The sequence below is a fragment of the Phasianus colchicus genome, chromosome 6 (assembly GCF_987193195.1).
Source record: "Phasianus colchicus chromosome 6, bPhaCol1.hap1.1, whole genome shotgun sequence".
In the NCBI taxonomy this organism is placed as follows: Eukaryota; Metazoa; Chordata; class Aves; order Galliformes; family Phasianidae; genus Phasianus; species Phasianus colchicus.
Window position 1 is genome coordinate 13,095,049 of NC_143441.1, and position 27,976 is coordinate 13,123,024.

Genomic DNA, 27,976 nt, shown 5'->3' on the forward strand with positions numbered 1-27,976 from the left:
GGCGGCGACGGCGGCGGGCGGGGAGGCGGAGGAGGAGGGAGGGGCCCGTGATGGCCGGTGCCGCCGCCGTCGCGCTGTCCGTCGCCGCGCTGCCGGCCGCCGCCCCGCTGCCAGCTCCCGCCGTCGCCATGGCCGAGGAGGAGGAGGCCTCCAGCGAAAGGTGAGCGGGGTGTGGGGGGGCCTGTAGGCGCCCGTACCTCTCCGTGTGTCGCTGCCGTCCGCCCCGCCCGCTCCCGGCGGACATGTCTGCCGGCTTCCCGCCGCCGCAGCCCGTCCGCCCGCCTGCTGCCCGCCTGGCGCGGTGCGGGCAGCCTGCCGCCGTGGGCTGCGTGCTGAGTGAGCCTCGCTGCGAGGGAGCCGAGGGCACGGCTGGGAAAACGCACAGAGCCGTGTGCTGGTCGCTTGCCTTTCCCTCGTCCGGAGCTGCACAGCCGGCTCGGCTCTCCGCGCTGGCTGCTTTCGTTTCTCCGTCCCAACATACGCTCGAAGCAGAGTAACTGCCGCACGTCGGCCTGCCCCGCGATTGACATAGCTCTGATGCTGCGTGTAGCTTCTGGCTCGCACCTCAGCGTGTTGCTGCGTTACAGCCGCTCGTCACCCCGCTGCCTGATGTGAAATAGCCCCGCACAACATCTTACCTTATGCGTCTTTAGCCCGTACGTACGAAGGGTTCCATCATCATCACCGCAGTGCCCTGCTCTGATTCTGGCCGTGTATTATTTACTGCTGTATGCCTTCTTGTCCCCTGTGTCTGAATTACATCTCTGTTCTCTTCAGCTTCTAAGACAGAGCTGTTTTTGTACTCATCTATTGCCCCAGTTATGTTTTCTTCCCTTTTATTTCCTACTTTAGAATATCCTGTCTGTGTATCTGCTTTATTCGCATAACATCTCTCTGCTGGTCTCTTACTCTTTTATGGTTTTAGTCCCAAAATTACTTGAGCAGAATATGTCTAACTGTGCTGCAGTCACACATGAACTGTATCCCCTCTGTCAGATGTGTAGGTGTGCTCTGTATCTACTTTTTATACAAATTTTTCATAATTCTCCATCTTTTAAATATCAGATGTTGCATCTCATTGGCAATTGTTTGAAATGCCTGACCACCCCCTCCCCCAAAACTCATTTACTGCTTTTTTTTTTTGCCCTCTCCCATTTTTTTTCCTCTTTTTCCTTTCCTTTCTGGAATTCTGCTTAAAATTCCTTAACAACTTGCATGACAATTTTGCTGTGCGTTCATGACTTCATATCCAGGATGCTGTGGTTGCACGTTGTCACGTTACATGTCATGTTACATGTCTATTCTATCACCTTTCCAGACTATCTGCATTCTCTGCCTGGCCCTCTCTGTAGCCTTTTTCCAGCCTCAGGATTTGATATTTCATCCCAGATGATTTGCCACCTTGTTCAGAGATGAACTGAACTATGTGTATTTTCCAAACTCCCTGTTACATCTTTGCAACCATATGCACACTGCTCTCTTTTCCAGTATGAACTTCAGAGCTTTCTCTTTTCAGCACTATGCAGTTTGACCTAGTCTGTAACTCTGCTATTTCTTCCTTTCCTCAAAATAGCTTTTTCTTTAATAACACAGTTTTTTTTTTTTTTATATTTCCTACTATACTGAGACCTCAGTTCCCTTCTTGGTTCTGTGTTCTTTCTTATCCATTCACATTCATAAAATACACCTCACTTGTAAAGCCTCTTGTTGATGATTTACAGGTTTTCTGAGTAAGAGCCTTAAAATAGCTCTGCCCCAACTTGTTGTGTTTATATGTTCATTCGGCGCGTTAGCCTGAACTGTATTTGCTGCCCAGTTTGATCACACCAAGTACTGAGTGCCAAGGGAGTGCCAAGCGCCCCGGACTGCAGTAAGCTGCCAGCATTGCGGGAGTGTAACATGGCATGATCTGGAGGTAGGGCACATCATAGGCTACATTTTCAGAGATGATTTTGGCAAGTTTCTTGTCATGCTTTACTCAGGAGGATAGCTTTTAAAAAGACTTGGCTGTGGAGTCTTTCAGAGTAAGCTCCCAATTCAGTGAAGACTTCTGAGTCTTCTAGGATTTCTAAGAACAAAATCTAATGTTTGTTTTCCACGAATTCAGAAAATACGTTAGCTGTGATGGAATGTTAGCACTCTGGGTTGTTTGGACTCTTATTGGCCTGTTCCTAGTTATAGCCAAAATTAGCATTTCTGCTACTTCTCAAGTTGAGCAAAACTTGGTATCTGGTGGAAAGTTGTATTCAATGTATTTCAATCATTTACTTTTGAATTTGAAGCTTTGCAGCGGTGAGAGGAAGGCTTACTGTGTGTCATTAAAACTCTAAATAATAAATACAAAGTTTATTTTATCTGCTTGGAAAAAACAGTGTGACCCACCACATCATGCATTGTGCTCTGTTCAGTGAAATCTAGTAACTGCCTAAGTGTGGTGAAGGCAGAATAGCAGTGGCTCAGTTACTTTATAGATCGTAACGTTGTCCTAAGGTAGAATGAGAAGTTTAATGAAATAGATGTTTTGCCCTCCACTGCAGAAGTGATGGCTTGTTTTACATGTCACCTTCTCACAATGCTTGAACTTGTTCACAACCTTGAGCCTTCTCTCTGTAATTTGCAGAAGCAGACTCCTACCTGTGAGGCACAGCTACAGTAATTCTTCTGCTACTGTTGAGCTCGCTTGCACTGAATTTGGCAGGACTGCTTATAGCTGATAACGTGACTGGTATTAGCAGCTACGAAATACATGTACATATCTGGAAATAAAATCCTGCACAGAATACCTTTTTCTCCTCCTGAGATGAGTGTAATAGCTTTCTTTAAAACAAAGAATTTAGTGAAACATCAATTTTCTTGTGTGTGTTATGTAGTCTCACAAAGAAGTAGCTTGGAAGAATATTTAAGAACTGTACACTGTAAGTATTACTACAACACCGGTAATCACAATTAATTTTTTGTTATCATTCAGACTTGTTTGCTTTTTGGTTCTTTGGGTATGTAATCTAAATGCAGAATTCTTTCTGTAGTTTTGAAAGGAGCTGCTTGATGAAATAAAAGAGAATGATTTATTGGGTTTCATAGAACTTATATTTGATTCTGAGTAAGATGGCTCACAGTTGGTATCAGACTAAAGCATGTGCTGGTTACGTCATCTAGCTTTTAAATGCAGGTGGACTGCTGAAAATCCATTTCTTCTTTCTTGGTGAAAAGGGGCTCTCTTTAAAGGTCTGTCCTACAGCATACATGACTAACAGCAGGTCCGGGACCTACAGCCTCTGTCTTTAAAGAGACAATGAGAGCATAAATGTGCGTGTGCAGTAAGGAGTGTGTGCAGGAAGAAGTTAAAGAATGTGTGCTTCCTCTTTTATGCTTTAGTCTTTTCAGTGATAGGGTCGTGTCTACCATAGCTGCAGTGCTCAGTGCCTTTTGCATTGTATTTGTGTGCTCATCTGAAAGCGTGGGGGGGGGGGGGGGGTTCAGGTATCCGTAAGATTGCTTGATTTCTTTTATCCTTGTATGAATCTGGGAAGGGAAAATCTGTGGTTATCAGAAAGATCTCTCTTACAAAATGATCATGACATTGTGTGCCCTCTCTCTGCACAAGGAAGAATCTCCTCTCAGTGTCCCCTCCAGAGGCTTCATTAGCACGTTATGGAATAGAACAAGAATGTTCTGCTTTTCCAGTTAGCACATAGAAGTAGATGATTTGCTCCACTTTTTTTACGCAGTACTGAGTGCTTTTTGAGTTTTCTTGTTTATTGAAGAATCCTTGACTCATGTTTAGGACAGACAGTTAAAGAATAATTTCTTATTTGTTAATTTCTTTCCATTTTCTTAATATTTTTTTTTTCGTGTTGGTCTTCCACGGTTCTGTGGGGTGTACTTACCATTGTGGAGTGCATTTTCAGGTAGATGTGCTTGTACACTTACCTACCCCCTTTCAAGTGCCCTTAGCGTAGCAGGAAATGAGGTGATAGGTCTGCTGGCACACAGCTGCTGGAAAACCACAATGTTGGCCAAGATCTTTGCATGAAGTTGGGCTCTAGCTTGCTTTCACAGTTTAATAAGGTTTAAATAGCACAGTAAGGGTTATTTGCTCCACTCTTCCTGAAACTTGTTGTTATGAGAAAAGATGGCATCAGTGCAGTCCAGAAAGCTGCAGAAGGTCTTTCCCCCTCTTTTTAAGCATCACTGAATTCTTTTAGTGGTTCCTTTCCAATTGGGAAACACTGGCTCCCACCCCACTGTCACTACCAGGCCTGACCACCGTCCCAGGATTAAGGTGTGTTGTGTGCTTGATGTAACCAATATATGTACTGTTGATGTACTGTTACCAAAGAATGTAGGCTCTTAGTGACTTGCCTGGAGTTTCCTGTCACAGAACGTCTCATTCTTCTTCAGCGATTATCTGACTGACTCATCTTTTATGACAGAAATTCCTTATAAAAAATCTTAGGAGGTCTGTCAGTCATCTGGCTGCATTCCTTACAGCTGAGGAAGAAAATGGGAAGTGCTGGGAGAAAAATAGTAATTATACAGTAGCTTTTAATTTATGTTTAGGATATTACTGGCTGGAGGTCAAGCAGGTTGAAGACTCAGCATTAGAAAGCCTGCTGCTAAGTGTGTGGAAAAAGGACAGGCTTGCCAAGTGTCAAATGACAACTGTAGTCTAGGAGTTACCAAAGTGGGATTACAGTACCTGCCAGTGAGCAGAGCTATAGTCTGGTGGAAATGAAAGTGGGGCCACAAATCCAGATGTGTGAGCAGCTGTGGAGCTGCTGCTGGATTGATTGTCATATTGATTACTGTGGATCTTTACCTGATGCAGTCATTTGCCAGGATTACAAAGATTTGGCTATACTCTAAGCTTTTCAGAGCCTGATAGAAGACTGGTGCTTCACCAGAGTTGGATTATTTTATTTGGGTTGATTGGGACTTACCCTATAGGCCTCAGTAGAAACTCCCCCTTTGAAAAGAGCCGTGTCTGTATCAGGAGGATCTCTCCAGTCTGCACATTTTCTGAATATTAATATTAATGAGAGAATTGGAACTTTCTTGGCTGATAAATTATTTAAAAAGCTTCTTTTTTTTTCCTTTCATATTTGTCTTTTATTAAAATTGTTTGTTGAGGAAATTTGAATTCTCTTATTTTATAACTTTATAAAATAACTTCTTTTATAACTTTGCAAAAATAACTCTTATTTTTGCAACTCTGGTCTTTCAGAATAGGTTTTTCTCCATAATTGTGTAGGCCACCAGAGAGAAGAGGACATGGGAGGAAAGGTGAGTGTCTGAGTTTATGCTGGCACTGAACGATCCAGATGAGAAGTTGAACAGCAAGGGAGAGGTCACTGGAGAAAAGAGATTTGTGAGTCAGTGAAGCTGTGTAATGAAATGAGGTCACTCTGGAATAAGGTTAAGAGGGTAAAAGAGGAGGGTTTTAAGGGTAAAACCTTGAATGACACTAAGAAAATGTGGTGAGGAATGGTGGAGTAGGAAAGTGCTCTGAATGTGTTGTAGTTGAAACTCAGGGTCATATGAGACTACGAAAAAGAAAGGAAAATAGAGCCCCAGAAATGTTTACTGTAATAAAAAAAAATGCAGAAGGATCTGTGGCCACTGAGAAAGTCCAATCATATGTTGAAGTGAGAAGGAGAAAGGTATTGCAGTGAGGAAGGAAAAAAGAAATGGGGTCAGTCAGTGATAGCAGACTGTAGCAGAAGTTTCTTTCTTGATTACATTTAGTATGTTATACTGAACATAAAGGCTTATCAATTATATCATAGCTGTCCATAACAGGACATTTGATGCAGTGGCTTTTTACGTTTATCTTCCTAGCTCTTTCTAAAGTTACTTACACATTTATTTTTTTGACATCTGAAGTGTTTGCAGTGTGGCACGTATACAAAAGATTCTTTCAGTTTCAGAAGGAAGGGAGGGATCGTGCACTTCTAAGAGTTATCTAAACAGGTAGCCTGAGACGTTGAATACCAGTTCTTGGAATTTGACATAGGTAACTTAAGCCCTGGGGGTGGCTGTGGTAAAGGAGCACAATGTAAAAGATGTTTTAATGGTGTGCAGTGAAACAATCCATCCTAAGTGTGTGCTTGCATGCAAGTGGAGACGGGCAGTGTGGTGTGAGTGTGCTTTGTGTGTGGTGTGTTTGGAGAGAAGTAATCATGTGCTTTAGGTAGTCTTTTATATAATTTTTTTATGTGGCTCTTTATGGAAAAAGAATCATACTCATGTCCCGTTTAAGCTGTTATGTAAGTTGTGCATATAAGCAAAAGATAAGCTGGATAGAGTGTGGATGGGCAGTGGTGCAGATTTATGAGGTGCTTCTTATGTACGGATCTTGTTACTACTCTGTTTCCAACTCAGGGACAGACTGACATGAGAGGTATTAGAAAGCTGACCAGTAAGGTTTAAATAGTGTTTAAATGTTGTGGTTATGCAATATCTGAAGGGCAGCAAGAGTACATCAGTAGGTGGGTGAATAAAATGGAAGTAGCAGAAAGTTATGTAATATCTGAAGGATGCCAAGAGAAAAAAAAATTTTCTTTATTTCAATTATACATTTATGCCCAAATTCTTCATGAAATGTGCCTTACAATGTTTGAAAACAGCTGGCAGCTGTGTCATTGCCACATCCTATCAGATGTGAGCCTGCTGTGGAGGAGGAAGAGGGGTGTAGGTCCTCACTATCAGCAGAGCTGTGTTGCACACGTGATCTTTGTCACCAGGTGTAGCAGCTTTCCTGCAACCAGCAAGGTTACATGTGCCTGAGGTACAGCGTGAATATTCAGGTTGCTCAGGCGTGTTTAAATATTATGGTCAACTTCAGCATCACTGAAATAGCCAGAAAATGCTCATCGTTTATCATTTTACCTTATCTACATTCTCAGGTTAATTCTGGTAAGCGATAGTCCTTCGTAGTACTGCTGATATAAATAGAGACAGAAGCAAATAACATTTGCTTCTGTATTTTTACGCTAATTTTGATGTTGGCTGTTCTGGACACAGAGTTCAAGTTGCAATCAGTACAAGAGGAATGCATTGTTTTTCCCTCTGACCTAATGTGGCAAGATTTTGCAATAACCTACCATGGGCTGTTCGTTGAAACACAGCTGGGATACATTACATTTCCTAGAAATATTCTGCAGAGCTTCTCAAAGCATTTTATTTTAATAATACTGAAGTATCCAAGAATTTCACAACATGTAATTGCATGGAATGTCTTTGGCACGGTGTTCATCTAAACAGAATTCATGTGCAGGCTCATGTCATCTGAGGGGAAAAAGTGCTTTCCTTTTAATTCACTCACAGCGCTTCAATACTGTTTTTTTTTGTCGCATCATGAAAATGGTAAGCAGACATTTGTTAAAGGATTTGATACTTTGTTCCTGTACCACATCCTAATTCTTGCTTCTGAGTCTTCACAGTGTGCACCTCAAGGTCTTTCTCCGAGGACTGCAGTATTCTTTGATCACGCTGTGCTTGTGAAATGGAATATGGGAAAAGAACAAACAAACAAACAAAAAACCCTGATGTTTGTCTGCAATTACCAGAACATAATTTTTGTCCTTGGAACACCTCATTCAAATTGCTCTTATGACCTCTGCATCTGACTTCTGCTATACATGCAGAAGGTCTGCTCCTTGCAGTGACAGTTACTGCATGTACATTGTGTATGCTTGATGGTTCTGCATGTGTTCCTCTTGCTCAGAAAATGGAAGCACAGAAGGACATGTTGTGTGCACCATGGGGGCAGGAAGGAAAGGCTGCATGAAAGGTTCCTTGTTGGTTACGCAATTAAAGCTCTCCTGAAGCCAGGTCTTCAGTGTTGTTCCCAAGACATCCCTGTCCAGTTAAGTCCAGACTGACTGAGGTTGTATTGTACTGTCTGTCCATGGCCTCTCTGATCTTAAAGTTTGCCATCCTCCACCTCACCTGACCAAGGCCTTTTTTTCCCACCCTATTAGTGCACAGATCTGCTGGTTAACTGCTTCACTTCTCCAACAGCTGGCTCTCTGTAACTATTTGGCTTAAAACAGTTTCATTTCAAACGTAGTTTCTTTTCAAGCATCGCATTGTTGGATGAAATGGGGGAATGCTAATAAGTGACCTGCTGGCAGCAGCAGTGTGGCAAGATTCAGGCCTCAGGTCTCCCAGTTCACTTCATTCCAACCCCAGTAGGAGTAAAAATGCAAAAGTAGATGTTTCTCAGAGATGGGCTGACACTTGGACTTCTCAGTGTGTTTTATCTTTCCCATTTTAGAAACTGGCTCTTGTCTTGACAGACTGGCACTGGTGATAAACTTTTCCTAGATAAAGTTAACTGCATTTAAAGTCTAATGCATATTTATTTACTACATCTTGTTCTCAGTTTCATGAGGAGTGTGTTGCTTTCACATGATAAACGTATTTTCCCATTTTCTATTTTTTTCCAATTTTAATTGGGAAACTAGAGTCCTTTTTTATGATAATACATAATACTTTCTCTTCAATTAAATGTGCTCTTCTTTATAGTTTTTACTTTATACATAGTAAAATGTCACAGTTACATTTTTATATATCCTTTGAACAGAAGGAACATTTATTTTGGTCTTTAATAATATGTATCTGTTTTGCTTCTTACTTCTCTACTTTTAGCTTTTCTCTATCCCAGCTGTCCTCCTTGTAGCAAGATTTAAGCTCTGCCTTAACTATTACCACTGTTGCTTTTATAATATTCCTGGATTTTAAATGATCACTGTTGAAATGCTAAAGGAGACTGCTGGCTCATCTGAAACTATGTAGCAGAACTAACTGGAACCTGCTCACAGATGTAAATTCACAATGATTAAGAGACATCCTAATTTTAGTGGTAGTGCCTGATGCATTTTGCATTTCATATTCAGTATCAGTCATTTAATATTGTGTTACCAAAGAGAAAATGTTACCACATTTGATTCAGAGATGCACAGTTCCAATGAATAGTAATTCTAAAACTTTGAGTTGAAAAGAATTGCCAGTTCTGTTTCTTCTCGTTTACTTTTCAATTTACTGGGGTTTTAAAAACACATTTTCCTGTTCTTTCACACACAGTTAGAAATAGGCTTACTACATTCTTCACCAATGTTTTTTTGTTTTGGTTTGGTTTTTGTTCTGTTAAACATTCTGCATCCAAGGAAACTGATCATCTTCGTGGCCCTCCTCTGGATCCACTCCAACAGCTCCATGTCCTTCTTGTGTTGGGGGCCCCAGAACTGAATGCTGGGGTTTCACGAGGGCAGAACAGAGGGGCAGAATCACCTCCCTTGACCTGCTGGTCACACTTCTCTTGATGCAGCTCAGGATACAGTTGGCCTTCTGGGCTGCAGGCAGACATGGCTGGCTCCTGTTGAGTCTTTCATGAACCGACATCCCCAGATCCTTCTCCTGAGGGCTGCTCTCAAGCCATTCTCCACCCAATCTGTATTTGTGCTTGGAATTGCCCTGACTCAGGGCACCTTGCACTCAGCCTCATTGCACTTCTCAAGATTGGCTTGGGCCCACCTCTTGGTTCTGTCCAGGGCTCTTTAGTGTGTAGCATTTCAAAGGGCTGGGTGAGTTGCTTTTCTATGCAGTTTAAAATGGTATCAAAACCAGAACAGTAGTGTTGCTCCTTTCTTTTAATTATTGATGGTCTTTGACCGTTGCTTGTGGATTAATGATAAGTATGTAGGATTTGTTCTAGTAAAACATGAGCACTATAACCTCAATTCGGGACGGTACTTAAATACATGGCTAGTTCTATTGAAGTACAGTATTTCAAAGTGAGGAAGTTACTTGAGAACATAGAGGAGTGGTGGTGCTTATTATATCTAGATGTGAAAAAGAATTGCAGTTCTAAATTCCTTTGCTAGCACAGTACTTCAAAAATACTTTGTGCAGAAGCAAGGAGGCAGTTTGAGTGATTTTATTACTAGTTTACTCCTGTTTTTCTGTTACAGTTCTTTTAATTTGGAACTAGCTCAAATCAACTGATGTTTGTAACAAGCATGCTGGCAGGATGGCATGAGAATCAAATGCTGTTCCTCTTGATGTTAGGCAGAAACAGTATAGCAAATTATCTGCATGCATTTGATGTTGTTTTCTTCCTTATAAATAGCTGGAATTACTTCTGAGAGTCAGGAGAGGAGAGGGTTAGGGGTTTTGAAAGATCAGCTTGAATCTAATAAGCTTTAAGGGTAAAGCTTGAAATAATTTACCAGGGAGTTCACTCAGTGTTTCAGCCTTTTTAAGTTTTTGAGCTTGTTACATAGCTAAAAACCTTGGTAGTTCACAACATTGTCTGCAGAAAACCTATTAAAAATACTAAACGTGTTCATTTGTTGTAAGACAAAAATAGATACGCAGCTCTGCTCTGGCATTTAATTACATTCCCTTGATCCTTTGTGAATTGTTGTGTAATTGTTGTAAATGCTGAGCTCTGACTTTTTTCCTGGTGGAATTTTCAAGTCCAAATGTTATTAATGACATAAAACTGTTCTCTGCACTTCTGTCACTGATATATATTTCATTGCCTGTTTTCTGATTAGTACTGGGTGTTCTAATTACCTTACTAATTTCAAAATTGGTAGCAAAAAGTAGATTTTATATTTAACACTGTCAAAAGATCTCTCGGTGAGTCAGTAATTTTTGACAAATCCTTTAGCAAATGGCATTGCTTAACTCTGATTTCATGGCGTTCTCTCACAGAATTTTATTTTCCCATTTTCAAATGTAGACTTCCAACAGTGTTGTACTTGGGAAGAATGCCTCTCTTGAATGTTTTTAAGCTTAATACACCTAACTAACAAGAGTAGCTAAATTACAAGGTTGAAAAGTGAGCGAGCTATTTCTGTGTATATTTGTATCTTCCAGACAATTTTGGACAACTGCTGGAAAAGTCATTGAGAACCCTCCATATGGTAGAGCTTCATTTTTGCAGTCTGCTATAGAAGTCAGGAGTCACGTAGACTCAGCTGTTTTTAGTGCACACCTCAGCACAACAATACATGTTTACAGTCCTGCAGCATTAGTTAAGCTTACATGAGCTTTCTGAGGAATACACTGGATTTCTAACTGGACACAAATCCATCAGCAGTCTGGCATATGATTGGTTCTTGCCAAGCTCAATGGGCTTAATCTAGCCGACAGAGTGATAATGTTTGAGTTGCCTATTTGCCACATTCATCATCTGATTTGACCTGATTCATGGAGGTGGATGGGTGGATCGCACTTACTGTGCCTCTGCCTCCACTTGATGCTCAGTTCTTATGAAAGTTCCCCTCAGGCAGTTTAAGCTGTGCTCTGACAGCAAATACTTGATTCAAATTAACAGTCAAGCAGCAGAGAGAAAGAAGTAGTATCCTTTACGCAATAGTAAATGATTCTTTACCCCTTAGACTTCTTCAGGCAGTAATCATTACTTATTTTTAATATCCGTATCATTTTTTATTCTTGTACGCATAGAGTATGTTTTATAAATGAAAAATTGCCTCCTTTGCTATGACATGTTCTACCATCCTCTGAATTCTAGTCATAGCAGCTCGACCACACTTACATATGAGATCCGTTCAGTCAAAGAGACTGTAGTTCACAGGTGACTCAAAAACTTGCCTACGCTGTACTTCTTCATTGACAGGGATATGATTTTCATAGTTTTCTCAAGTTGAAATTACCTTGTTTGGATGAATAGGTTTTTCCCCCTGTCTTCAAAAAACTGCAAGGTGAATACTGTCATATCACAGAATTGTAGAGGTTGGAAGAGACCTGTTTAGATCACGCAGTCCAACCCTCTGCCAAAGCAGGTTTCCTACAGTAGGTTGCACTGTGAAGTGTCCAGGTGGATTTTTAATATCTCCAGAGAAGGACACTTGACAAATATAGTGTATTGAGTTTGGACCAGGAAAAAGTAATAGCATTCCTAATCATTGTAAGGATTTTTAGGAGGTTGTGCCCATTTGTACCAGCAGAGTTTGCCAGGTGTATTGTTTGTAGATAAGGAACTTTGGCCTGCCTTCTCCCCTGAGCCTGGTGTATTTGTGAGCCTGCTGGGCCTTGTCTGTTTGGAAAGGCATTCCCTTGGACTATATGCCTTGCTGGGTCCTGCTCAGTCTCATGTGTCTGGGAAAATGTCGCATAACATCTGTGCGCACCTCAGTGAGGCCTTCACTGATTGTCTGATGGCCAGAGCGGCGTGAATGGGGCTGCCTAAAAAACGATCCGGCAAAATACATTTAAATCAGTCAATTTATAGCAGAGATAATGAACATCACGCCCTGTGAGGCAAAGCAGGATGGCTATTTATCTGTAAGTTACCTAACACTGAAAACTCAAGTTAGAAACATCTCTTTCTTCTTATGTAACTTCCATGGCAGACTCTTGTTCCAAGCAGTTCACAACCATCTGGGCCTTGCAGCAAAGTAGGAACATTTTACTTCGTTAAGCAGTGTTTCTCTCTAATTAAACCAGATGGTGTGTTTTCCCATTGTTAGTTTTCCATTGCATAGCAAATAATGGTGTGGTGGGCTCTGTCTTCTCTCTGTCTGTTCATACAAATAAGCCAACAGCTGACCGTCATGGGGCAGTTGAGTAATTTGATGTGTAACTCCTGCTACATACAATTGCGATAGTGATAGAAATGTGGGTTGACAGTTACCAGATTTGTTTCCCATTTCTTGATGCAGAAAGCAACTAAGCCCAGTGGATTTCCTAGCTCCTCAAAATACAAGATTCCTCTGTTGCATTTTCCTTCTTTATGAAGTAAGACAGAAAGGAGAGTGTCTGGAAAGTGGTCAGTGATAAGATTGGAGTCTGCCTTTTCTGGCAGTAGTTAGCTTGCTTGTTTTAATGTGAAACTACAGCTGGAATCCTTCGTTTTCTTTCATATCTTCTCTGTTGCTGGTGAGCAGTCTGTCTTGAAAGAACCATTGCATCTTTTTTTTTTAATACATAGCTATTTTAACTTAATATTACAGTAATAAAAATGATAGGTCATCTAAGCATGACCTAAGTTGACATTCTTGTGTGCTTTTAGGAGACATATTTAGCACAGATGTGCAAAATAAATGGTACTTTTGAAAGGCCAGAGTGTGCCTATAGCAGAGAAGTGATTAAATAGATAAAATAGTTAATTTCTTTCTGCGTGTGGAAAACATCCAGCAATGGGGTCAATTGTTTTTTGAAGGGGGAGAAGTGGAAAAAAAGGATTAAGTCTTAAATACAGGTAACTAATTGTTTTCTTTCTTAAATTCTTCCTGTCATGTTTTAACTGAAATTCATCTTGCTCTTTTAGTTTAGCCAGTATAGGAAGTCTGAACTACATAAATAATTTTTGTTTGGAGTGTTTCATAGGATCGTAGAATCATTAAGGTTGGAAAAGACCTCTAAGATCATCTAGTCCAACCGTCTACCTTCCACCGAAGTTTCCTTCTCAACTATGTTCCTCAGCACAGCCTCAGTACTTGCAGCTGTAGAGAGCAATCAGGTCTCCGCTGTGCCTCCACTTCTCCAGACTGAACAATCCCAGCTACCTCACCTGCTCTCATAAGACTTGTGCTCCAGATCCCTCACAGCTCCATTGCCCTTCTCTGGACGCTCTCCAGAGCCTTGATGTCTTTCTCACAGTGAGAGGCCCAAAACTGAACACAGCACTCGAGGTGCAGCCTCAGAGTACAAAGAGACGATCATCTCCTTGCTCCTGCTGGCTGTGTTATTTCTGATACAAGCCAGGATGCTGATGACTTTCTTGGCCACCTGGGCACAATGGTGGCTCACTTTCAGCTGAGTGTCAACCAACACCTGCAGATCTTTTTCCTCTACTCAGTCTTCCAGCCACTCTGCCCCAAACCTGTAGCAGTGCCTGAGGTTGTTGTGACCAATGTGCAGGACCCAGCACTTGGTCTTGTTAGACTCCATCCCACTGCCCTCAGTGCATTATTCCAGCCTGTCCACATCCATCTGCAGGGCCTTCCTACCCCCAGGCAGTCGACACTTCCTGCCAACCTGATGTCATCTGCAAAAATTTCAGCTTGCCAACTTTATTTGCCAAGATTTCCATGCATGTAATGTCTCCTCTGGGTAAAAATTTCAGTGTTTATAACCAGTACTGATAATTAACAAAATGAAAGAGTGGGCATTTAAGCCAAAACTTTTTCATTCTGATAAAATTTTCTAAATATTTTTCTTGGGTATTCAGATGCCTCCATGCTGAAATTGTGGACTGTAGTTTTCATTTTTATTTCATTGTGAGCATATCTCTGCATTGTCTTCATGCTGCCATGTAAAAATTATACGTTTCCTTAAAAAAAAAAAAATCATTAAAGATGTTTCTTTGCTAAATCAGTGGTTTCCTTGAGAAGAAATATTTGGTGTTGTTTTGGCTTGAGGGAAATAGCGGCTGGATTTTATGCTTCTGACTTGAGAATTCTGGATGTGGATACGTAGTTCAGCACATAAGTAGCTGAAAAGTATCCCTAAAAGGGTGGTGGCATAACTAATGTTTAATAAATTACCAGAGCAATCCATGATGTTGTTATACTCAAAACTGACGTTTTTTTCCTGGTGAAGTTGCTCTTGGCAGGTGCTGGCCTTAACCTCATAAAAATGTTAGATGTCTATTTTAATGTGGCAGCAAATCTTGGCTCTCCATTCATTCATGGATTGCAGGAGGCATCTGGGCAAACACACAGCCTTCACCTTGCCAGTGCTCCATCCACATGCCATCAACGTGATTTCCACACTCCCATGGCTTAGGAAGGCTATTTACAGGCCAGTCAGATATCAGTGTGTTTCTCAGAAAAGTAAAGAATATTGAGTAACAGTGGCATTTGGGTGATGAATCCTTTTTTGATCAAGTATGGATTTTTTTCTTTCCAAATTCCCTTAAGTACAGTGCTGTTTGCAGTTGCTGTGTGCATTCTTCCATGCCAGAAAACCATGTTGCAGCATTACCTTAAGTAATCCTCCTCTGACATGTGGGAGAATGGAACTTGCAGGGCCGAGTCACTAATTTGGTATCAGTGCATTGTGAAAAGGCTGAAGAATTGGCCATCAGTAATCTTACGGTCTTTATCATTGATTTTTGTGCAACTAATACTTGTAGCGCACAATCCTAAAAATACTGTAACTAACTGGAAAGCAATTCAGTGTAGGAAAAAAAGCACTAAAGAAAATTGAGTGTGAGTTTGGTGTCTTCATCCTCTTCTCCACGAGGAGTAGTTCAAGGTCCTACACAGCAGCCTTTGTGCTGAAAGGCAGTCTGAGCCACTCTGAAGTCAGATGAGGGGAAGGAGGATTCCATGTTATAAAAAAGGAAAAATTAGCCCCTGTTTGCTGAGTCATTCCCCTGCTCTCATGGTCAAGAGAGTACTACAGAGATAGCAAGTGACAGCTGGAAAAGGAACTTCTGTGAGGGGTGCTGGAATTTGCTGTTTAATTTTCCGCTGTGACTTTGTTTCTAAGTTTGTAATGAAGACCCAGGTATTTTGGTTTGCTAAAATAAGCCTGTTTATTTTTCACTTACAAAATTTATTTAGCATCTGCACCTTAGTTCAGGTTAAGCTGGCAGGTTGCTTTTCTGTAAATAGTGGGTTCATGCCAGGAAGTGTGTGTACAGGCGGAGTTCCAGGGGAACTTGAGAGGAGCATGGAAGCCCCAATGATTGTGCTTTATTTCCTGCCAAACTTGTGGGGTCAGTGTGAGGACTCCTGTCTCCAGGTTCTCAGAAGCTGTTCTCCGCTCTGACGGAGATAGACAAGTACACTGATAAAATACAGACAGGAGAGGGACAGCATGCTATTTGGAGAACGCCCCCGATCGTTGCACCACTTGGTAAAAGTCAAGAGAAAGTATGTTTCCTCCTATGGCTCCCTGCCGTCCTGTAGGACATGCAGAAGATGTGGGTTCTTTTAAGAAGAGAAGTGAAAGAAATTTCTTCAAACCATTACATGGTACAGAACGTGGTTGTCATGTTCAAGGACTTTACATTCTCTATTGCTGTTACAGGTTAGGATGGTTGTTCAGCTGGCTTCCTGCGTGGTGCCCCACATCATTACTTCACCTTAAAGAAGCTGAGGACAAAATGCTAAAATGTAAGTCAGGTTTATAGCTATAATGAGATTTTCTATACATTTCCATTAAACTAATCAGAAATGGTTTTCAATACAACTTCTGCATTCTGCTGAAATTAGCAGATTTAGAAACAGATGTTCTTTGTTCCCTTATTTATTATACGTGTCTGTAGGCTCTGCTTTGAAAGGGAGGTTCTGTTTCTAATGGTGGTTTCGATAGGACGTTCTTTGAAGTTTACCAGTCATGTCTAACAGTACATTTGTGTTCCCCACTCTTTTCCCAGGTATTACAAGCACATACAATAAGCGGTATGTGTATCTAGCTAATGGAAACAAAATATGGACACTGACGTTCTCTCCAGACCTTTCACGTAAAACTCCACTTGTTCTGCTCCATGGGTTTGGAGGAGGTGTTGGAATGTGGGCTCTCAATTTTGAAGAACTCTGTGAAAACAGGACCGTTCATGCTTTCGACCTCTTGGGATTTGGACGAAGCAGTAGACCACACTTTGATACTGATGCTCGGGAAGCAGAAAATCAGTTTGTGGAATCCATAGAAGGCTGGAGAAAGGAGATGGGGTTGGAAAAAATGATTTTGCTTGGACATAACCTGGGTGGATTCCTGGCTGCTGCTTACTCATTAAAATACCCATCAAGGTATGTAAAAATAAAGAAAAGCTTCATAATGAATTTTAAGCAAAGAGTATTAATCATGTGCTTTGTTTTCAGATGAACAGAAGTAAGCAGATTAGTAAACTTGTTTCTTTTGTTTACTTCCTTCATCTTTTGCTTTAGTTCAGTACCCCCTTGCCACATAATAAGGCTAAATAGCAAAGATCATATTTGTGTGTGAATGCTTTGAGACATCTCTGATCAAACCTTGGTTTGTGAAAACAAAAAGTAGACCTATTGCTGCCGTTATTATGGATAACAGTGAAACTTCTGAATGTAATTCTGCCAGGTAGTTTATGTGTAAAGGCTTGCAGCCTGGTGCCGATGGGACGATATGAAAATAATTTTAATGGCTGTTTGTTTTAACTGTCTGTTTGCCACTCCGTCTTTCTTTGAAGAACAGTCCTGCTGCAGCAGTGCTTTAACTACATCACAGCAGCTTTTTCTGCACGACATCGTGGTGGAAATAATCCACTTCTTTACTCAGAGCTCATAATTTGTCTCTTTTTCACCGTAGCCTACTTATATAAGCAGTGGTGAGTGAGGATCCCACAAAGTGAGGTTGTTCTGTGTCAAGAAAGGACAGTGTTTTTATCTAGGTAGGCATAGTGGACTTCTGTTAAAAGATGTGAACATAAGTCCATTTTGAACATCATAGTCTATACTACTATTAGATTCTATACTACACAGAATAAATTTTTTACATTAGTATCAATATATACCGTATGTCCACCCTTCTCTCTCATTTGAAGATTCTGAAGTAAATCCATGCATATTTTTTTTTCCTAAAACACTTAGGATAAGAGCGTAAACCTCTTATCCACTTGGGTGTAAAGCAACTTTTAGCTGACTGAAGGTAATTGCTTGTAGGGATTGCTTCCAAGTTTCTTGCCCCTTCTTCTGGAGAATCTATAAATGGCACTGTCCCATCCCTGTGGGGTGGGATACTGTTTCAGCCTTCTGATGACTTACATTGAAAGTGACACTTCTGTGTTTTCATGCTTCACTGTGCTTAAGTTGGGGTTAATTTATTTGGGGGTGTTTTGTGCTAATATTTTGTTGAAATTAAGCTAACACTGTCAAATTATCACACTGATTGATGGGATCTTAAGGCACTATTGAATCAAGTGATAAATATAGCACAGCTTTCAATCAGATTATCTAACAATTCATTAGAAGCTTAAGGGATTCTAGGTACATATTGCTAGGAAAGGAGATCAGTTTCTCCAAGCTTAGATGATTCATTAATTTACTATGTTGTACCATACTGTGCATGGGACATCTGAAGACGTTAATCCAAAAAGATTCCCATTTGGAATATTCCTGAGTGATGTTGGAGTCATGATTTTCAGATATTGTGACTTCTGGACTTTACCTTTGGAATGATTTTTATGGTCATCTTCTCCTTATCCCAATTTATGTTCTAGGATTGATTACAAAAGAAGGAAGGAAGTTATTAATAAACAAAACATGTCAGAAAGCTTACTGTGTTTCTGTGTGTGCATATGCTGTGTTATGTTTAATGGAACAGTTTGTGCACAGAATGTGTAGTTGTCCTGAACAGCCCCTCATGGCTTACGCTCCTTAGCCTCTAATCTCTCCTGCTTGGTTTATATAGTTAAATTCTGCCCTGGCCTCTGTTAGCATTCTTGTTTGCTTCTGTGTGCAAATACGCTCATGGCTGAGCTGACAGCCCAGAAACATCTTTGTGAACTTAATCCTTTTCAACCCCTCATTTCAGGCACACATTTTTGGTTTCCCAGCTGATTATAGTCCAGAAATAGCCTTCAGAATCACTTCTGAAATCGTTTTAGCCACTAAGAACTCTGCTGTATTAAATACCTAATCTCATGGCTTTGAAGGAGAAGGAAAACACGAAGAAGAAAGTAAAGATGATGGAGTTTGCATGCAAAATCACCTTAAATATGCAAAACTATCATTAAAAGTCACTTTTTCAGGTATAAGCAGTATATAGGACAGTCCTGTTAGAAAAGGTGTTATTATGGGATTAAACTGAAATGGAAGATTCCAATCCATCAAGGCAAAATATTTTTTTTGCTTGAGGAGGATTTACTACATGAAGTGATTGATTTAATGTGTATGCTGGAGGATCCTACTGTACCTTCTGTGCTGAGATTCCTTTGGGTTATAATTTTATAAATTGTCTCTCTGGTGTTTATTTTATGAATTAAAATCACTACATTTAGAAAACAACCACTGTTTTGGATCTGTCTGGCCCAGTTCAAATTTTGCTTTGATAAGCTTCTTTTTCAAATAAATTGCATCTTTTCATAGAACAGAGATCTTAAAGGGCTTGGAAAAGAGTGATAGATGTCTAAATGTTTACTTAAATGAAACAGGTGCCATTCCCTTTGTTTTGCTCAAATTAAACTGCTCTTTCACATAATATAGATCAAGTGCATAGATCTGTCCATTTCTAAAAATAGAATAAAAAAACTCATCTTTTTCTCAAATGTATATGATAGTAGATATCCGTTGAATAATGAGTTACTATTTTGATATGAGCTTCCAAGTTTCTGGTGTTTCTATACAAAATTAGTTGCAATCCATCTTTCTTTAATTAGCATTCAGATGCAAAATCATCAAAGGATTGGAAAGGTAATAGGATGCTGTGACAGAAGTGACTAAACCAGATTGCATAATACACAGATAGCAAGTTTTCGACTTTCTCATTCAAAGGAAAATTAATGTACTCTGAACCTTTTCTGCCAACAGGGTCAAACATCTTATCTTAGTGGAGCCATGGGGTTTTCCAGAGAGGCCTGACAATGCTGAACACGAAAGACCAATTCCAATCTGGATCAAAGCACTAGGAGCTATACTGAGTCCATTTAATCCGTTAGCTGGGCTGAGGATAGCAGGACCCTTTGGTGAGTTTTAGCTACTCTTAAAACTGTTGTTTGCCTTAAGCATAAGCAAGGAGCAGATACCTCATTAAGATATGCTTTGTTGCAAGGTCATATCACCTGCAGAAAATACAGTTGGAGGACAGGGTGGGAGGACTTGAGGAAAAACAAACTCTTATAGACAAGAGGACAAGATCTTTCTGTTAGAAACATCATATGATAATTTATAGCACTTAATGTGGGCTACAGCTATAATGAGGCAGATTATGTGGACACCTTCAGGGGAAGCCTTACAAAGGGGTAGTAGAATGGGAAGGTTGTCTGCTTGCCTTCAGTTACAGTCTTTTTAGATTCCCTTCTGGATGCAGTTTGACTAACAAATGTTTCCAAATTTGCTTAATATTAGACTGCAATTTCTCATAAACTCATTTGTCCTTAAGCCTGAGTTTAAAGAAGTTGAAACTATGTTGTTTCCATCAGCCATTTTCCTATTACTCTAGCAAATTTTGTGGGTCTGGGCAGTGTCCTGTGTTACAGTAGCAATCTGTCAGTCCTATTTTAATGTCTCTTCAACAGCTCTGATGAGACAGATAAATTCTATATACTCTCGTACTAGGACTAGGTGGAGACAATGAGAATACTACAGATTTTGTTTATAGAGAGGGTAGGGAAAAAGGCACGATCAAATTTTCAATTCATCATGTTTTCCTTCTAGAGGTTAGATGGTAATCTGTTCATTTCTCTTTGCGCTACCAAAGTATCACCTAGGAAGGCTAGGAAAAAGATATCCTTCAAACCCCTTACAAGTTATTTATAACTTTCAAATCACCTCACCGTCATTTTTACTGTTCAGTCTGAAAAGAAACAAGTGGCGTTTCTAGGCCTTGTTTAAACCACATCTGTTTCTTAAATCTCTTTCTGTAAAATATAAACTTCATTAAGCTGATGTATTCAGCTGTTTTCAGAAGGATGACAAAATTAGCTTTTCTGAAAAGGAGTGTTCTGTATTTTAGAAATTTTCTAATCTGGTTAGCAGAAAAACTTGAAGAATATTGAGTAATAAGCGCAGACTGAATGCAGTTTATCCAGTAACAAATGTATGCATAAATCAATCCACTTGAAAGTATTCAAAGCTGAAGTTGTCTCCCACAGCAAGTAAGCCCAGTTAAAACCATGCTGTGGAAACAGACCCTCTGTGTCCAGCTATCCCCAGCATAGCCTTGCTTACAAGTTGAAGTTGAGAGCACTGCTTTCCAAAATTTTCCACCTATTTCTCATTCCAGCTGATCAAAAAGCTTGTTAATGTATAATTAAGTGATTCGTATTTCTTAGGGAAGGGTAGCTTAAACATTGCTGTGAAATGGGCATCAAACCCAACCCAATAAAAAGGTATTGAACCAAATACAAGTTTCCTTCTGCATTCACATGTGCTTGAACTGTTGTGCAGGCACAGCTGTCTGATCCTCAACAGAAGGCTGGTTGCTCTTGCTCAAAGTTATGAGTTAGTCATGTGGCCGGGGTTATCTGGGGTATCAGAGTCGTATCACATGGATATTTAATCAGACTTCAAGGCAAATACCTAAACCTGAGAAACAGAATTGAGAGATCTTTTTCTTTGAGGGGTTTCCAGTTAGCTTATTTTCAGAAAAAGACAAAGGTCTGGCAGTGGAACTCACTATAGAGAAAGTATAGGTAGTGGAGCAAACTGCAGAATGTTTGCAAAATCTTCATCACTTCAGAAGGTAAATCTCTGTTTCATAAGCAAATTGTTTTCTCTTGCAGTGTATTTATTTTCTAAATTGATTTAAAGCATACATAAGGGAGTGTTGCAATAATCTAATCCCAAGATTACAAAAGCATAGATTACTATGACATGATCTACATAAATAGTGCCAGGCCTGTGGCCAGCAACAGGTGGGAAGAAGTGACATCATCATAATTGCACAGATTAATAGCAGTATTTTCAGTTGATAAACTCAACTGGTAAACTGTGAGCCAACATCTGCAGAGGTGAATAGTATTCTCAGACTCAGATTGGCCTTTTGTGAGGCTCTTGTCCCAAAGATCTATCTGGTCAGTTAGAGGAGACGTATTTCTTAAGGAAGTGATTCAGAATGGGAGCTTAACTGGCCTTTGAAAGGACCTGCCTCTTTCTTTTGGCTGTTGAGAGAGGTTGGAGCTTTATTTTGTAGCTAATAGCTTTCTTAGGTTGAATCTTTTATTTTATAGAATCATAAAATTGTAGAATCATAGAATTGTAGAATTTAGGTTGGAAAAGATCCTTAAGATCATCAAGACCAACTATCAGTGCTACCAAGTCCACCACTGATGTCTTGTACTCATGTCAAAATTTCTACACCTTTTCAGCATGGACTTCTGTTCTTTCACCTAAATGCTAGTTAGATGAACTACCTTCAGAAAAAAAAAAAAGACTTATGTAAAAGAGGAGTACAGACTTGTATTTGGAGAAAAACAGCCTAGCTTTTTCAACAATGCCTTTTGGTTATGAAAGGCAGAATGCTTTTGGTATACCCAGTGCTGCCAGAGCAAGGAAAAGGAAAGTACTGGCGTCATGCAAGAGTGCATTTTTGTTAAAAATTTTATCTACTTAGTCCTTTTGCTGATCCCCTTTGCGTGTTTCTTCCATTGCCATAGTGGCCATTCAGCAATATTCCCCTTGTGTATTCAGTAGGGATTGATCTGTCCCTCTTCTGGGGCAACATAAAGTCCTTCAGAATAATTATGTTTAGTTCCTATTTGCCACCGTGTTTTCCTAAGGTTTGCAAGTGGTGATATAAAGTGTTGCTTTAGAAGTCATCAGAGTTAGCCACAAGTTTCAAGGAAGCATGTTTGAAGGGTTGTAAGGAAATGTGGTCAGCAGTCTGATAGAGTTCTCTCTGCCAACTCCTCCTATAATAGCATTTTCTGTTTTGACAGGTCTAAGCCTCGTTCAGCGTTTAAGGCCAGATTTCAAACGAAAATATGCATCGATGTTTGATGATAACACTGTGACTGAATATATCTATCACTGCAATGTACAGTCGCCCAGGTGAGTGCAGGTTTCCTGGTATGTGTTTTGAAGTCTTACTGATGGCCTGCTGCTCCCTCCAATGGTCGTGGCAACAGGGTACACACTTTTTTTTTTTTTAATTGTAACATTTACTGTATTGATTAAAGACAGAAATTACTTTTGCCCTTTTTATTAATTTGAGAAACTGATAGATGTAAAAGCTGTCACAGTTCACTATTTCTCTCAAGCTACCCATGTTTTAGTTCTGAGAATTTGAGTGCTATTTTTTAACCAAAAGTTGTTACAGTTTAGTTAATAAAATTTTTTCTTTAAAAACTTAAAAATTGACATTTCATTTTTGTTGTTGTTGTTGTCACCCTATACTGAAAAAAAAAAAAAACCACCAAAAAAAACTATATTGAAAATTGCTTGCAAAGCTTGCAAACCTGTGTTCCTTAGCAATCAGAAGTCCCATCCTCATGCACTGTTCTGTCTGTATTATCAAAAGGCACGTATACTTAAATTCATAGGCAGGTATAGGGAAAGGAGAAGAGAAAATATATATAATGGAAATTTAACTACTTGTACCCTTTCTGAATGCCTTGAAGTGGTGAAACAGCTTTCAAGAACATGACTATTCCTTATGGATGGGCAAAAAGGCCAATGCTGCAACGGATTCCACAAATGGATCAAGACATTCCTATCACTGTGGTTTATGGAGCACGTTCATGCATAGATGGCAATTCTGGCAGCACTATCCAGTCTCTGAGACCAAAGTCATATGTGAAGACAATAGTAAGTTCATGTTTTAAGCAGTTGCTTAGCTTGTTGTGTGAATTTGTTCAAAGCATATTTGTGTGATCTTTATACCAAGCGTGGAAATGATAGCTCTTTGATTTATGGACTGGGGTAGTAACTTCTGATTTCTTTAACAGAAGAAGAGGAAACAAATTTTAGATCAAACTTAAAACAGACAGAAGTCTGTTTTTTCAGAGTAAGAAAAGATAAGAAAGCTCTAGAAGCTGAACCACGTCTTTGAACAAGATCACTTTTCTACTTTACAATTTTTTTTGCTCTAGGATGCTAATACAAGTTGTTTGTGTGGTGACTGGTAAGTACCTACATTGTCTGTTTTAATCCATAGCAGTCTGAGTATCTACAGATACGTACAGCATAATCAGGATGCTCTCAAAGTGTTTTAACCAGTTTGTGTAACATTTCAATTTCTCTGTTAAGAAGGTGGTTGTTACCTGTTGCTTAGGTTCTTGGAAGCATCTTTCTTTAAGTCATTACAAAAAGAACTTGATATTGTTTTTGGAGCTAATGCATTCTTATTTAGAGATTTAGAGAGAAATGCATTGCCATTTCAAACGTGTGTGCCTGCAACTCAATACAGTGTGCATACTGTGCTTTTGTTGATTCCTATGAAAACAAACCGTTTTGGAAGTATTCCTTATGCATTGTCATATCTGCCAGACATGATAATTGAATATACATGTGTGTTCCAATGCTGTGATAAAATGTCTGAGTGTGCCAGCTGCCTTCTTGCTGATGTCTAGTCCTAACAGCACAGAAATATATAATGTGATATTAACTTTGACAAGTCATTGAAATAAAATTTTGTCATCTTGATATAGCTGACATCAGAGCTGGAACATGGAGAAAAGGCATTGTTACTGAGCTTCTTACACGTGTTAAAGAGCATAAATGCATTTCATAAATGCAAACATCCAGATCTGAAAGTGCTACTTTACTGCTTAACCCAAGAATTACCTTCTAACAAAAAAACACTATTAAGAATCATACCGTGCATAACTAGGATAAACATGTATCATTCAGGAGGCTCTTCCAGTCTGCTCAGTGGCTTTTAGACAGCACTGTAGAAAACTTCATTGTACACCAAGTTAAAATTTTGTTAAGCTGAATGCAGATTGTAAAAGGTAAATTGGAGTGGTGGAAATTATAGAGACACTGAAAGACATTCACAGCACTGTAGGAGCAAAGAGGTTCCACTGAGGCTGAGACTTCCTAGATTGCACAGGGCTTTATTGTACATTATTTAGATTATTTATTACTTTGATTTGTTCTTGTTTTTTATAAATTGGCCATACTTAAAGCAGTGTGCTTCCATTTAGTGACTTAAGAGGAAGTGTTTTAATGGGGGGAGGAGAAAAGTAGATTTAAATACAAATTAATCTCAAACTGAGTATAAAATTAAAATAGTCAAGTACCTTTGATCTACAGTATGATGATGACTTGCTTCATGCTAGTTTTAGCAGAAATGCAGTAACCTCAATGTGTTGTGGTATGCAGTAATACAATGTGTGTGGTTACTTAAGCCCTTAATTTTTTTTACATACTCGCAGTAAAATAATCTAGACCAGAAATATGGGGTATTTTTCCCCCTATATTGCATCATTTGGATTTGACTTTTCCCTGTTTTACGCAATGCTATTTCATTGGGAGGACTGAAGTCTGCTTGCACAAGGCTAGGGAATCCTCAGCAATGTAAGCCTCTGAATTGGTAATCCTTTATCCTAGTGTGTTCTTTAGTGTTTTCCATATAGTTTTGATAATAATAAGGTAGTATGAATGTTTAGATGCTGTCTCTTCTCCAAACACTTACAGAACTAGCAAGCTGCTTTGCAGAACTGTTTGAGCAGAGAATGGAAGAGATGAGAGTTGTTCAGAAATTTGATATGTACAGTGTGTTCTCCTCGGTTTGTTTTGCAGTGACTTGTGTTTGCCTGAATCTTCTTTTCAACAAGTTGTGCAATTGAAAAGGCAATGGTTTTACCCTTTATTCCTGTTTAGCAGAGTTCCTTTGACGGGTGAAACAAACATTTGTTTTTCCTTATGTTTGGAGTCTTTTGTTGGTTGTATGGTACCACCTCCTGGCAGCAGTTGTTCTAACTCCATTAACACACACTGGGTGCAATAGATCAGGTTCAGTTTGAGAACTGCTCTTTCCAAGTGATAGCGTAGCAGTGTGTAGAAGCCAAGTTTGGGATATTCATTTCAAGGAGGAATATTCCTCACCAATTTCAGTGTTTAGTTATGCATTTATGGCACTCTTGTCCTTTTGACCTGTTTTTTCACCTTTGTCCTCCAGGCTATCCTTGGTGCAGGTCATTATGTGTATGCAGATCAGCCTGAAGACTTCAACCAGAAAGTGAAAGACATCTGTGATTCTGTGGACTGACTGTCTTCTGTCCCTTAAAGTCTTACACCGTAGGCACCATTTAATAGCAATACTCTGCAGGAAATGACTAAAGAATGCAGAGCTAATGAAACAGGCTCTGTTTGCACTCTGTTTCTTCTGAGAAGCAATTTGCACACTTAAACCACTAAGTGCCTTTTGGGCATAGGTAGATTTGAAGCAAATGTTGTACAGTTTTATTTGAGATTTGTCTTTAGACTGTTGGTCTGCCATATATGAAATTACTTAGGATTTTTTTAAACTGGAATTTTCTTTAAAATGCAATTGAATATTGTTCACCTGTTGAACTCTATCTAAAGATGTTGAATTCACCACTAACACAGAGATCTGTATCAGTATGGATATAATGTATAAATAGTGGTTTTGTTTATTCATAAACATTCATATTTTCTAGTTGATGTTTCATAGCAAGAGTATGAAATTGATATATATTTTCTTTATGGAATCCAGAACTCCATATACAATATTTTAAGAGTTTGAGTTTGTTTGTTCTAAATTGGAATGGTAACAGCTTATGAAGCTGATTTTGGGAGAGAGGGCCAAAATAATGAGCAGTGCTTGTCACTGAAAAAATGTATGTTAATTTGTAAGGAATCAGGACTCAATAATAGGAAATCTCTGTTCTCTTGTATTTTATTTCTCTTTATCTCAAGGCATCATTTTCCAGGTGTGCACCTTTTATGGAAGCTGTCGTTTGTAAGAGTCAGCCATGTAACCAGTGCTCATGCTTCCATAAAGATTTTCTATGTAGATCTCAGTGATTTAAAGTACAGAAAATAGCTTGTTAGTTGCTCTGTTTTTAACACTTCATGATTACTGCAGGATTCATTACTTGCCTAAACCAAACAACTTTGGAGAAGCTGGCAGGAAGATTTTTATTAGGGCTCGGGAATGGTCATCTGGATAAGTGAGCATCATTCCATTTTTCTTTAGACAAAACTTGTACTTCTACCAGTAAATTCAGGATGGGGAGTGGGGCAGGCACAGAGGGAAGCTCTAATTGGCACCTACAGCAGATCATTGCATTGAAACTGATGTGCAGCCTCCTTATAGGAAGGATTATTACTGGAACGAACAATACCGCTGTAACAAATTATAATTACATGTTTTGGAGGTTCTTTATGTAATTATAATGGAGTATTTTGAAATCAGAGATAACATCTCTGCATCTTTTTGAAACTGTAGTTTGATGTTAATTCTTCACAAGCTTTGTACGTTATATTAAGGAAAAAAAAAAAAAGGACTTTGTCACTTTAAAGCCAAACTCTATAGTGGTTTGTTTTTTAACAACAGATTTACTTGAAACTATTGATCTGCTTTTGAATGTTAAATTGACTACTGAAGAATTCTTGATACTTTTCTACCTAGTGGATTCAAATTAATGATTGCACCATCTCAAGGTTTCAGCAGAATCTTGTACATTTCTGCTCACATTAAGGAACTGTTGCACACATTTATGATAAAACAGGCAAAGATACCTACAATCTTCAGGAAATACTCAGATTGTGTTCCTATTGGAACATAATATTTCTTTCTGAAGGAAATGGATGTCTGTATGGTGCTATGTAACATCAAACTGTCTTCATGACTGCCTTTGTGACTGCTAGCACTTAGCAAGCTAGGGATTTTAATTAAAATAAATTATTATATTCAATTACTTTTTCACTTAGATGATACCAGGATTTTTAAACAAATTTCTATGTTATTTGCTAAAATTTTGACTTCAAAATGGAAAATCAGGATATCAGATTTTTGAATATAAGCTATGAATTGTCGGCCATGACACCCTTTTGGTGGATGCCCTCAGTGTGTATTTTTTTCACACTTTTGAATGTCTGATTTGCATTTATACACTTGAACAGTTGCTTAAATTGTTATAAATGTAAAAATATATTTTGTCTTCTAAATAATAAAAGGTGAAACAAACTTGGGTTTTTGGAAAGCACTTACTGATGGGAATTCTGGATTCCACGTCAAAAGATTGAAGTAGGGGTAAAAATTGCACGTGAATATGAATATTCTTTGAAATATCCCTTGCTTTTTCAGCTCGTTGTATTAATACGACTTATTGCTTATGTTTTGCACAATAAAAATAAAAATTTAAAATGTTGTGTTTGATTAATGTTGA

At 39.3% G+C, this 27,976-nt stretch overlaps 1 protein-coding gene across 3 annotated transcripts; it reads left to right on the forward strand.

Annotated features, from left to right (window-relative positions):
* Window positions 1-30: 30 nt before the first annotated feature.
* ABHD5 (abhydrolase domain containing 5, lysophosphatidic acid acyltransferase) lies at window positions 31-27,976 on the forward strand. 3 transcript variants are annotated; one of them, XM_031590274.2, is made up of 7 exons: window positions 31-160; window positions 16,015-16,100; window positions 16,364-16,736; window positions 19,488-19,642; window positions 22,556-22,667; window positions 23,237-23,423; window positions 25,741-27,976. In XM_031590274.2, the coding sequence occupies exons 1-7, from the start codon at window positions 51-53 to the stop codon at window positions 25,828-25,830; spliced, it is 1,113 nt and encodes a 370-aa protein (XP_031446134.1). In that variant the 5' UTR covers window positions 31-50; the 3' UTR covers window positions 25,831-27,976. The 3 variants fall into 3 exon arrangements, with proteins under 3 accessions (XP_031446134.1, XP_089998622.1, XP_089998623.1); XM_090142496.1 differs by lacking the exon at window positions 31-160 and adding an exon at window positions 15,107-15,907; XM_090142497.1 differs by lacking the exon at window positions 31-160 and adding an exon at window positions 15,110-15,840.